Source organism: Mizuhopecten yessoensis, unplaced genomic scaffold (genome assembly GCF_002113885.1).
Source record: "Mizuhopecten yessoensis strain PY_sf001 unplaced genomic scaffold, ASM211388v2 scaffold10359, whole genome shotgun sequence".
Classification (NCBI taxonomy): domain Eukaryota; kingdom Metazoa; phylum Mollusca; class Bivalvia; order Pectinida; family Pectinidae; genus Mizuhopecten; species Mizuhopecten yessoensis.
The window spans coordinates 850,768-863,841 of record NW_018408507.1 but is presented as its reverse complement, the minus strand read 5'-3'; the positions used below and the strand labels follow the sequence as shown (position 1 = coordinate 863,841).

Genomic DNA, 13,074 nt, shown 5'->3' with positions numbered 1-13,074 from the left:
GCTAAAAGTCATTTTTGTTTCTAAAGATAATGACACTCCATTTCACTAGCCACTGGCTATATATTATGACTAGGTACTTGTATTCCACAGATATGATGAACCCCATTGACGTAGAATATTGGGCAATGTCATTTCTTTTCACAAGTTTGTAGCACTTCATGTCGGTAAGCTACGAACCAAATAGCATGACTTTAGCCCTTTTGGTTCCTCAAAAGAAGTTGTTTGACAAATTTGACCCCTCTGTGTACCACCACAAGCTATAAAACAACTGGCCACATATCATATTTCCTAGCTTATGACTTCTTAAAAAATAAGTTTTTGAGTGTTTTAACATATTTGACCCCTATGACCTTAATTTTAAACCAAGGTAATTCCTTTTCCCAAATACACACCAGTTACTTTTTATACCAACATAATAGAGCCATACCTGATTATCTTTCGAGCTGGTGACATGCTTTTCCATATGTCTAGCTTTGTCCTGTATTTCTTGTTGCAGCCCATCAACTTGGTTCCTCAGCATAATGATAACACTTTCACTCTCAGCCACCTCCCTGGTCAATGACTCTAACTTTTCATTAGTTTCCTTGGCTGATGTCTCAGACTTAGCAAAATGATTCTAGAATACATAAAGAAGTTGACAGTGTTAATTAAAGAGCTACCAGTGAGTTTCTTGCTACGCTGTAGGATATACATAGCAACTCAGAGGATTTAAACAATTGGGAAAGTAAAGAGTTTGAAGTCACAATGTACCACACATCAACCTGAAGGTTTGTTTTTGTGAACAAATACATATGTCTCCATTATTAGCTAATATTCTTTCCCTTCTTTGCAAAATAAAAATACTTTAATCAAGTCAAACAACTATTTATCTACATTTTACGTTATTAGAGGAATTGCTTACTAATAAACTATAAAATACATAAATGCAATTAGAAAGTTATGATATTGAAGGTCACAATATCCAATAAGTTAAAAAGTGAAAACTGAAAAGTATGCACCTCTATGGTGACCTTATGAAAGTGCACGGCACATTGTCTGTTGATGCTGCAGATATACAGCAAGTTTCATCAAGATATCTTAAACATTTTAAAACTTACAGCCTGGACAAGAAATTATTAGAAGAACCAGTCCTAAAACAATGTCTCCCTTCATAACAGTGTACAGGAAAAGGAACATACAAAGTGAGTAAGTTAATGTGTGTACCACGGCAGAGAATTGTCTTTCGAATTTAAAATCACATGTAGGCCAACAGCGACATAATTTCTTAAATTTGCTGGCCGTGGTTTGTTAAAAACTTGTTCTACTGTACCAATTTACACCAATTCACCACAAGCCATTTGGTCATGTTCTCTGCATGTAAACTTTAGATGGGAGGATATTTCATTAGATACATTTACGTAAGTATATCACTCATTAGAGGTCAGAGCAGTGAAGGCTGCTTGAGTTTTGTCAATAGTAAAAATCCTTGTACTCTCATGTTCTATACTATACTAAATTATTGAACTCTATCATTTTACATTTTTGACATTCAAATTGGGTCAAGGTCAAATCAATTTAAACTATCTTGACAGCAAGCAAGCTAACACTACAAATCATACTCTACAGCTGACAAATATATTTTGAATGATTTCAACTTGTTTTACTCATGGGCCTTTCAATGTTGGTTGTGATATCTGGACAAAATAAAGGCCAACTTTTGTTCTGTTCTTGAGCTTAAGTGTTCTCCATGTCAGCCAAATATCACGATTAGATCTTTTGGTTTATCAGAAGATACTGTTTCAGCCATTTAACAAAACTGACATCTGTGACTTTGAATATGGGTCTGTTTGCAAATTTTGAAGCACTACCAATGAACAAGCTACTGGCCAATTACTCTTATTCCGAGACTCTTGCTACTCCAGAAATCAAGAATATGTTTGAATTTTATAACAAATTTGACCCCTGTGACCTTGTATACACTTAAAGGTCGTGTAGATCTTTGAAGCACTCATTTGAGCAAGTTACAGACTAAAGATCATTGTTCTAAGCCTTTTGGTTCTTCAGAAGATGTTTGAGCATTTGAACAAATATAACCCCCATGACCTTGAACATGGCCCTGTCAAGACCATTTCTGATTCCAAACTTTGCCCTTTAATTCTTCAAAACAAGCCTGAATTTAAAAATAAAAAAAATGAAAGAGCCCGGAGACCTTGCAAGTATAGAAAGTCAAGCTCATTTTTGTGCTATCATTGTTGATCTTTCTGTAAGGAAACTACTTGAAAAATATCCTGACCCTAAGCATGTTTCTCAAGAAGATGCCATTCAAAGAGAATGATGGTGGCAATGGACAATGTGCCATGGCATCAGCTTACATGGGCCTTTGGGCTAGATGAGCTAAATATTGGAGGGAAATGATGTACCTTGTATAGCTCTATCTGTCCAGTCATCACTCTCATTTCACCCTCAAACTTGTCCTTTTCATTCTGCAATTTACGTATCTCAGCCTTTAGTTCTTTGATTTCTTCATTAAGTCTAGAAATACGTCCCTCCATTTCCTCGCCATCATGATTCTGAGTATCCAGACGAGTTTGCAGCTCTTCACGAACAATGTTCATGTCATGGGCTTCCTGTAAACAATTTTAAAGTGACTGACATACATCACTCACAGGTGAAATAGTCCTAGTACTACCTCCTGTTCATCTCTATTTATAACAAACCTATATAACCCCTACAGGCAGTATCACACAAATCAGCTTCCAAAGCTGAATTTTGTTTTATTTCAATCAAATAAGATATTGATGGAACAAGTCCAAAAGTTACAATTTAATTTAAGTGAACACTTACTTAAGACAAGCTTCATGTCATAACAATAGGCCCATAAACTTTAATTGTCTCCTGAGTTTTAATTTAATTATTATTTTTGTGACCTGACAAAACGATATACATGTACATGTAGTACAAGTATAGCTTTTTCTGTCGAGCCATTTACAATGTTTGTGGGATTCCTACATAAAACAGTTCAAACTGAATACTGAGTAGTTTATGGATTGATTAACGGTTTCTTCAAAATTCGAGTATGGACTTAGATATGAGCTATGATCATACCAATACATCTCAAAACAGTAAATGGTTATGTACATGTTTATTTACACTCCTTATAACAACACATCCATAATAGTATCTATAACATCTACCATAACAACGTCTAGAGCTCTAGGAGCCACAACAACAACATGTATGAATACACATGAATAAGCTATTGAAACTACAAGTTACCACCGACCAACATTGAATGAATCTGTTAAATGTCGTAAGTAATATCATACTACCGGTACATTGTACACATTTATTGAGGCATTTTCCTGTCAGGTAAAAAGACCTATTACTTCTGTTATGTTTCTTATTTAGAGCTTTTCAACATTTGTTTAAAATATTTCTTCTTCTTGTATTTTTTTTTTCCAGTACAACTTAGCATGCTGGAACAAATTTCTTAAAATTTTTAGTTTGTCTTGGTCTCTTTTAAAGACAACTTTTTTAAAATTGATGCCACAAAGCATTTTAAAATGTTTGTGATATTGCCCTTCTAGACTTTCATTACTTTAATTTATAATAAACAAGAGGCCCAGTGGACCTATATTCAGAAGTTGTTAAAAGGTTTAAAAGCACTTGACCCTTGTGATTTTTATTATTCAAGGACCTTCACTTAAACAAATGTGATAGCCCTATATCCTGGAATCCTACATTCAAAACAGAAACACCTTACGCCTCTTAGTAACTTAGGAGAAATAATTTAAAGGTTTTAATGCATTTAACCTTGTGACCTTGAATATGGGTTGGGGTTATTTAAGCCTGCTACTGGCCAAATATAATCAGCCTGAGCCTCTTTGTCATCTAGAAAGAGATTTCTAAAAACATGTATTTCAGAACATTTGACCTATGACCTTTAAAGTTGTCCAAGGTCATCTATTTAAATAAGTTTTAATAGACTTGTATCCTTTGATGTGGTCATTTACCTGGTTGAGCTGACTGATGTAGGTCTCCCCTGCCTGGACCCTCTCCTCCAGATGGTGGCATTCCTTCTGAGCCTCAATTAGCTGCCTGTCCAGGTCAGACAACTTCTGAACAAGTCCATCAGTTTCTTTCCCCATATCCTCCTGTAGCTGTGTAACAAATAGCTCAGGTCAGTAGAAATATCTTTTATGATCACATAATTATGTTTAAGGGGGTTGGTAGGTAGCTAGATAGATTGACAATTCAATGTTTGAAAAGTATAAGGGCACTCATTTTTTGCAGGACAGAAGGCAAAAGTCCGTTTAATTTCGGAAATTATCTATAATAAATAGAGAACATACTTTATTTTATTTTGCATACCATTCAACAATAAATTGTAAGAACAAAACAAGAAAGAGACCCAGGGGCCTTAATTAATAGCTTACAGGTTTGGTGTTTTAATTATATAAAATATGGTACCTGTACATACATTTCAAAAGAGTGCAATACACAAAAGCTGAGACCAAATAAAAGGTTGCTATAAGAGTGTATATAAAACTCTAATGAATCATGCCCTTCTACCCACTATTGAGCCAGGTGAGCTAATAAACAGCAGAGTTCAGTAATGGCCGTTACATGTACCTGTTCCAGGCGAGCCTTATCCTCTTCCATCAGTTTGAGTCGTTCTTCCAGTACAACAGACTTGGACCTGATGATCAGCATGTCTGTGTCGTTGTCTTCCTCTTCAACATAGTCATCTGCACTTGGTTTTTTAAACTGGAATGGTGTACTTGCTCCCCTGATCTGTCCAGAACTGGTCACATAGCAAAACTGGTAAAATTCTCCGTCATCATCAGGCATCTTATGAGCTGTAATTAAAATCAAATTACTAAAAGTTATGAGATGCTAAAACTGTTAGCAGTAGAAGATCAACTCTGGATAAATCATGATGTAAGTATAATCCATGTCAGACTTATAGTAATACACATACAGACAAAACACTACATACTTTTTGCCTTGATTGGTTAGAATGTATTAAACACTGATAAATTTCTATTTGTATTGTAATGAATTGTCATAAAATAAATTCATATCAGTTTAATTATGATCATAATAACACATTTTATGTATAAACTTTTTATAATTTCTTCTGTAGTAACATGAACTACAAAAGTCCTTTTCAAACAAAATTACCTACAAGAGTGGCTAACAGCAGGAAGAAGGAAAGTTTTCTCCCACAACCACTGTAGGTTTCCTCACTCCCACAACCACTGTAGGTTTCCTCACCAATGACTCATTGGATAAACCTGCTAGGAGTTGGTAAACATTTTTGGTGACCCACTAGTGGGTAACACCCTGGACATGATGTCATTGGTCAATCTTTGATTTATGACGTCACGTAACCTGTATTTCTCAATCCCTGACTTGCAAGGCTGATCTTAGATACATTTGATATACATATCCAAGATATGATAAAAAATTCATTTTCAATCAACGACCAATACATACTATCAAGATACCTGATCATATTGTTTATTTTTTAACTGAACACATGTACAACTCCTTATTTTTCAACATCCACAGAGCTCGAAAACCAGGAACCATGCCAAAGTGTTAGTAATGTCTAACTTGGCTACCTGGTGTGGGTGTGTTTAGCACATCTGGACATCTAGACCCAGAATGGCAATTGGGAACACCTATAAATGCAACACTAAAATATCTTGCTCTTCATTTACCTGGAAAGAGAACAGCACTATCGGCCTCTTTGCCAATCTCGTAGTTCTTTGATATAACTGCCCACTCGTAGTAGTGGTAGTCCTTTATACTCATCCAGCCAACCTTGTAGAGACCCACCCAGTCGTAACTTGTGGGCACCAGATCGGAGGTGATGGTGTATGCACACTGTATGTGAGCATCAGCTGGGTATGTTTCTGGAATGTTGTGGAAAACAACCATGGCAAACTCTGTACGGGACTGCTTCGCCTCCTCCTCACTCTTACTATCCATGGGCTCATTCTTTACTTCAGATTCCATGTTGGTTGTTCAGAACCTTCAAATATAATGAATCTGGTCAATATTGATAACATTGTTATTGGCTAAATTATATGGCAATAGCGAGGGCACTAGTAATTCATTGACCCCATTTGTTGAAAAAGAAAATATGTTACCTCCCCACCTTGTTTTAAACTACATTTTGATCATTGTTCTCCATCAGTTAATTTTGTCATACAGATGTTCTTCTACTACAGACCTGTGGGTAAAAACCACAAGTCTACACTTCAGGTGCTATTCCAGATGCAGTTCCAACTTTGTCAATAATGATTTATAAATATCCAGTAATATTATAATCCAATTTAAAAGTCACAACAAGTGATATATAGTAAAATACATAAATTTCTCAGAGTAATCAAAACTTTTATTAATACAGACTTACACTTCTTTTACAATTATTATTAGAACGGCACTGATAATACAAATGGCAACAAAGAATGACCTCAGTATATTATACATATTGATTAGAATATACATGTATGGCTGGTTCATTCAAGAAATACATCTAGTTCTGTCTTTATAACTTCTATTTTTTTTAATTTAAGGGCTAGCCATTATTTCTGAACAAACTTACACCAACTCATGATACTCAACACTAATTCCTTACAGTTTAAAGTGTGGGGGGGGGGTATTGGTATGTCACAGAAATATCCCTAAGTTGCGGACTACTTCTATGGGAAACAACTCAAAGTACTAAAGGAGAAGACTTATATAGGCTAAGCCTGTTGTCTCATTCAATTGTTCAATTGATTTTGTCCAATAAATTTGTTGAAATAAAAAAATCAATTAAAAGTACTAAAACCCACACTGTTAAAGTAATAGCGAACTGTGTCCTGTAATTCTAGATCTATTCTGAAATATTAACAAAACTGAGTGAACTCCACCAACCGATCAGGTGATCAATTTGGTCGGTGTTCCAACAGGCAACCTTCCTTTTTTTAGTAATAATACTTTTAGTGCATGCTACCATGATTTCCCTTAATTTAAAATACTATATAATAAAAATCTTCTAAAAGCAACTTGGAAGGATTGGTAAAAATATCATAGGCATACTAACAGAGTTGTGTAGTTCTGGTTCTGGTCAATAATAAGCAACGTCCTATTGGTAGTATCGTATACGTATGATTAGGTTGACCAATTCAAGTATGTGCGCAAAAGCATACGACACCTGACGGAAATGTATAAAAATAGAACTGACTATTCATAGAACTGACTTGCCCATCATAGCAAACAATCGTGAATCAATCTTTAACATTTTGTTTATTCCCATGAAGAATTAAATAAAAAATAGTTAAATATCAGCGTAGGTAATTACGGTCACTTATGAAGGAAAACGAACATAAACAAAAATCCCGATATTGGAAAATCTGACAGCTGACTTCGACCAACGTCAAAACAATGATCAACTTCCTGTTAACAAAATCACAATTTACACATTTGACAGTTCTTTTTCTTATATAATACCATCATAAATACATGAACCATCTTACTTTCAAGTGTAATAGAGCCTTACCTTCCGTATTGTCAAACAAATATTACAAATCTAACGGTTCTCTCTGTCTAGGTTGTCTTGAGTAGTCCGTACCACGAAAACAAGCCAAAATAGTTGGCGAACTTGATCCTGGCGTGCCGTGATGTACTGTACTACTGTTATGCTCATTCGAGCAGGCACGAATGGGAAAACTGATATTTTAAGTAATATCAAAATTTCATCGAAAGACGAGTAATTAAGCTATCAGAATGACTAAAAATTAAGAACAATAGTGAATTAACAACATATAATAAGAAAACAGAAATCATTAGTGTCGCGACGAGACTGCGTGGTGTCGCCATTGTTTAGAAGATTGTTTAACTTGTTATATGTAATTTGTTAGTGTGTTTCCTGTGGTAAACACTCAAAACACATTTCTTTATATAAAATTCATTTTAATTTAATGGAAGACTAAGAAGACTTAATTTGTTACTTAAAACTACTAAAATTGAAAGAAAATACCAAACATTTTGTTTAGGGCGAACAGGATTTCGGGCGAAACATCCCGGAACCCATGGTCCTTGTAACGTCAGAGTGGCACGTTTCATCTTCATCTATATAAACCTCCCTCCGTCAATATTGACGATTACGTATTTTTTGGAGTTTTGGGTTTGTGCTTAATAGTGCGTTGTTATGTACAGTGATTTTTTTTATAATTATTTGCTATAGGACCCAGCTAGCACCTTCTTTCCTGTTTCGACCAAAAGAAGCAAATTGACATGGCTATTTTAGACTACAGTAAAGTATGAACTATATACTTTATACAGTTCTTAACCAAAATAGGTTGAAGACAGGACGAAGACAAATAACTATTTAGGTAAAAAATTACATCGGAGGACGATTCTGCCGCTATGGCATGTTATATAAGATCAGATACGCATAGCACAGCGGCTACACAAGACAGCCTTGCGGGAAAGCGAGATTACTATGCTATTATCTTAGTGTCGCTTTGCGAGTCTTTTAAATCGGCGATGAATCTTGACCGATTTTGATTCATGTGTCGCGTTTTGCCCTTGTCACCGGGAACCGCCATGGCAGGCATACCAGCATCAAGCCCGCCCGATGTTATTTTGGTGTATGACGTATTACGTCTGTTACTTTGCAAGAGTGAGGCCTAACTATGCATCAGTCGAACTTTGCATAATCAGTCCCGTGCCTCACGCTTTCACAGAAGGCAATGGATATGTCTTTTCAACATGTATTTTTTTGTTGAAACAATTCTTTCGGAGCTTTGATGTGTTATTAATCAATTTATATGTAGAAAAAATGTGCATTTTTATTAGAATATCTAATGTCATTATGATTGAGGTTCGGTAATGCAACTTTCGATTCCTTGGTAATAGTACGATATTTCAAGAAGGTGCTGAAATGGGAAAAGCTGTCTGCATCATAGGCTCAGGAAACTGGTTTGTTAAATCATATTCGAAATATTGGAGCACCATTCAGTTTTTGACAGTTTACAGAACATTAGTACAAGCTAATTCAACAAGGAAATACAACTCGTTTTCTCTTATTTTCACTTCCGTGGCATGCACCGGGAATCCGGGATGTTAAGTCGGGTGAAGTTTGACTTTCTGAGGAAATAGCAGCAAATTAAGATGAATCAGTCTAGTCTTTAATCTTAGGTACCTGCACATAGTCGGTATGCAATCGATGACTTCATTTACAATGAACTATTTTCAATGTTCTGTCCATAACTTGCCCAGTGCCCAGTTCCTGTGCCTGTCATTTTTGATCCATCTATATATAGCTAGGTCATACCCGGCCTCCTCTGCCCCAGCCTCCTCTGACGACGCAATATATAAAAAAAAACTCATCATCAGAAAACTACGTTATCACAGCTAGAAGGTGTCATAAATCTTGTTAGCCATGGGTATATTTTGCAGTTTTTCTATACGTCTCCCTTCGCTTTTCTGTTATAAGACTCGTTAGTTCGAGAAGACCTTTGCTCGTGAAACCAGTACAGACTTAGATCTAATTCTATGGTAAAACATGAAAAAAAGTTTCCTTTTTTTTAATATTTAGAACCATTTCAACTGGTTGACGAACTGATATTCATAACTTATAATAGCCCCCGGATTTTATAAAATGAATATAATTATATTAGGCAATATAATAGTGCCAATATAGTAACAATAGTGGCAGATCCAGATGGTATTATGTATTTTCGCCATTTTCCTCAATTTTCCCCCACATGGACACCCCCCACCCCCCGGAAAAGGAAACCCCCCAGATAGGTCTCTGATCCACTACTGAACATCCTTGGGTAAACTGACCAAAAGCAAAACGACCTGAAGTGCGAAAAGGATTTAGGGCAACAATCCTGATCTTATGGGGAGGGGTTTACGAAGTTTACAAAATAATTTTGACTATTGTATCTGCTATATTCTTAATGACAAAACGATTTGCATTGGATTGCACTTATATTTAGTGAGAATATTAAGGCTCAAAGACCTAAAAGATGCTACATATTTTTGGTTTGTAGCATGCTGGGATTAGGGGCTATCAACTTTTTTTAAACTGAGTTTCTGTACCTTGATTTGTGCTGTGTCATAAACTTACCTAGAAAGAACTTCTTATGACCAATGCAAGAGAGCCATCAAGATGACGAACATTCATAGAAATCAGTGACCTGGACCAACTTTAAAGGCAACAAGGGTCAAATGTGTGAACACAACTTCAGATGAACAATTAGGAGTCCTAGGGTAATAGTATTTGGCTTGTAGCAGCTTGTGTGGAAGCTTTTTAAGTTTGGGATCCAAATGAATGACTGAGCCTGACAATCTTTGAAAGCATGAGTAAAAAAAGTTAAAATCTTCCAACAATGACTTGTTCGATGTAGAGCAATGAATTGTTCCAACAGGTTTCCATATTGTGTAATTATATTAAGTCTATTTAATCAATGTGACCTTGATCTACTTTTAATGTAGAGGTCACACTCACAGATGTGTGATGAGTAACAGGTGAATGATACAAGCCCATTGGACCTTTTTTCAAACCAATAAGTGGCGCAAAGCTGGGTTTAATCAGTAAACACCTTGTCCATTTCTGGTGCTTCCCCTTGGCTGAAAGCCTTCTGGGAATTTGAGGCCACATTCGATCTACAAAAAAAGAAAAAACGCTACGCTATCAGTGTTTATAAAAAAAATTCCAGTGAAACATCCGGAATTATTCACTCGATAAAAACTTTTTCTTCACGACAGTGAAGATATATACGAAATGTTTTATCTTCACATGAGAAGATACAACTGTAAGTATTGTCCAATCAGAACGTTACCTTCTATTCACTACGAAGATTTTCAATTTCCTGTTCAGACGAAGCGACTTTATAATGAGCGTTTGTTTCATGCACCTCTGCAGCGTAAATTATAGTAGTAACATAACTGCACAATTGCTATAATTTCTGTGTGGGAACCTTTCCAGATAATAGCACCAAACGGCAGAGTTGCGTTGAGTGGTCCATTCTGCTTTGTTGTCAAGTGTAAACGTGACATCATTAGAACCTGGCATCAAATACAATGCTACAAATTCCTGCAGTTTTCTGGTGTAGCAATATATGTGACGCTTTACTTTTTAAAAATATAATGAATAGATTATTTAATTATTTTTTTCCGTTGAATATCTTATCTATCACTCGTATTGATATACATTGTGGTATTCATCGTTAGATCTACATAATAAATCTATTACAATGGAATAGGCTAACAGGACAAATATCAACGAATGTGTAACAATATGAAATACTAAAAGACAATGAAATTAAAATGACGTTGACACTTAAACGTGGATTTAAAATTGTACATGTTCGTGCCGTTGGATAATTATTAGTGGCAATAGTGCAACATGTGAGGATATTGAGCATAAACAAAATATTCTGAACGATAAAATTAATATCATTAACAAAAATAATCAAAGAATAAATTGAAGTATGCAGGATTTGAGTTTGAATTTGACTTTTATCAAAATAAATTGAATTTGACTTTTATCAAAATATTTGCTGTCCAGCAGCTTTGCTGCAGTTTCTTGTTCATTTTATTTAAGTCGCAAGGTCTGTATTGATAAGCCATCGCGACTTTGATAACGAGTAATAATATTAAACAATTCAGCATTTCTAACTTTGAATAATGCTTGGTCTTTACAGGGGATCGGCCATTGCAAAAATTGTTGGTCACAATGTGCGAGACAGGAGAGAGCTATTTGATCCATTGGTACGGATGTATGTTTATGAGGAAATGGTTGATGGAGAAAAGTTAACCGAGGTCATAAACACAAGACATGAAAATGTGAAGTACTTACCGGGAGTGCAGCTTCCAGATAATGTGGTAGGTGTTTCATTGCCCATGTCATACGTATAGTGCAAGGTAACTACATGTGGTTGGTAATGATACAAATCAGTATTCAGGCTGTTATAATCATTGATGTTCTATGATGTTAAAAACTGATATACAATGTAACCATTCTCTTAAACTCAATTGTCAATACTTGGATGACTATACAGTTGTGTTCTTATAAGCTTTCGTTACTTAAAAGACCAAGTGAGCTTATGCAAGTGGTGCTGCCGCTGTTGTTAACCCATTTAGCTTACTTCAGGGGTGTAAAATGTTTTCAAATCTGTTTTGAGGTCACCTGAGACAAAGTCTCCAGTGACCTATTGCGATCGCCTTTTGTCCGTCGTCGTCCGTCGTCCGTAGTGCGTCCGTAAACAATTTACATTTTCAACTTCTTCTCCAAAACCCCTGAACCAATTTCAATGAAATTTTGCAGGAACCTTCCATGGACAAAGGTCAACAAAAGTGGTGGCCAGTTTAGTCCCAAGCCCCCAGGGGCCTGAGGGGCGGGGCAAAAAAGGGTCAAATTGACTGAAATTTCAAAAATCTTCTTCTCGAGACCCAGATATGGTAGAATCAAATACTCTTCATATATGGAAGGGTCATAAGGTGCTTTACCAAAATTGTGAATTTCTTGACCCTGAGGTCTCACGTTTACCCCTAGGGAGGGGGTAAACTTTACTATAGTTTATATAGGGAAATCACATTTTGGACCAACATTTGTTTAATTTCCATTGGAAGTAATTCAATTTGGGTCAGCATTATCAGTATTAGGTATCAGTTTGATAGTATGCATATATGAGCCCTGACTAACCACCAGGGGCTGATAGGTGGGGGGGAAAATGGTTGAATTGACTAAAATTTCAAAAATCTACTTCTCAAGACCCAGATATGGTAGAATCAAATACTCTTCATAGATGGAAGGTTCTTAAGGTGCTTTACCAAAATTGTGAATTTCATGACCCTGGGGTCTCACGTTTACCCCTGGGAAGGGGGTAAACTTTGCTATAGTTTATATAGGGAAATCACATTTTGGACCACCATTTGTTTAATTTCCATTGAAAGTTATTCAATTTGGGTTAGCATTATCAGTATTGGATAGCAGTTTGATGGTATGCACATATCAGCCCTGACTGACCCCCTGGGGCTGATGGGTGGGGCCAAAAAGGATTGAATTGACTGAAATTTCAAAAA

General features: G+C 35.9%; 2 protein-coding genes across 3 annotated transcripts in view; one reads left to right on the top strand and one right to left on the bottom strand.

The window, feature by feature from the left end:
* LOC110460336 (tax1-binding protein 1 homolog) overlaps positions 1 to 7,652 on the bottom strand; it is a 32,693-nt gene extending 25,041 nt beyond the window's left edge. Inside the window, exons 1-6 of one of the 2 annotated variants that reach the window (XM_021513181.1) lie at positions 7,535 to 7,652; positions 5,706 to 6,019; positions 4,612 to 4,838; positions 3,993 to 4,139; positions 2,400 to 2,606; positions 428 to 616 (exon numbers count right to left, since the gene is read on the bottom strand). In XM_021513181.1, coding sequence (XP_021368856.1) covers positions 428 to 616; positions 2,400 to 2,606; positions 3,993 to 4,139; positions 4,612 to 4,838; positions 5,706 to 6,003 — 1,068 coding nt within the window. In that variant the 5' untranslated portion in view covers positions 6,004 to 6,019; positions 7,535 to 7,652. Of the gene's footprint in view, positions 1 to 427; positions 617 to 2,399; positions 2,607 to 3,992; positions 4,140 to 4,611; positions 4,839 to 5,705; positions 6,020 to 7,078; positions 7,180 to 7,534 lie in introns of those variants that run through there. The other variant, XM_021513182.1, reaches the window with a different exon arrangement.
* A 1,213-nt stretch (positions 7,653 to 8,865) lies between these two features.
* Positions 8,866 to 13,074, top strand: part of LOC110460317 (glycerol-3-phosphate dehydrogenase [NAD(+)], cytoplasmic-like) — a 25,513-nt gene continuing 21,304 nt past the window's right edge. The window contains exons 1-2 of the mRNA XM_021513156.1: positions 8,866 to 8,958; positions 11,694 to 11,874. Coding sequence (XP_021368831.1) covers positions 8,921 to 8,958; positions 11,694 to 11,874 — 219 coding nt within the window. The 5' untranslated portion in view covers positions 8,866 to 8,920. The remainder of the gene's footprint in view (positions 8,959 to 11,693; positions 11,875 to 13,074) is intronic.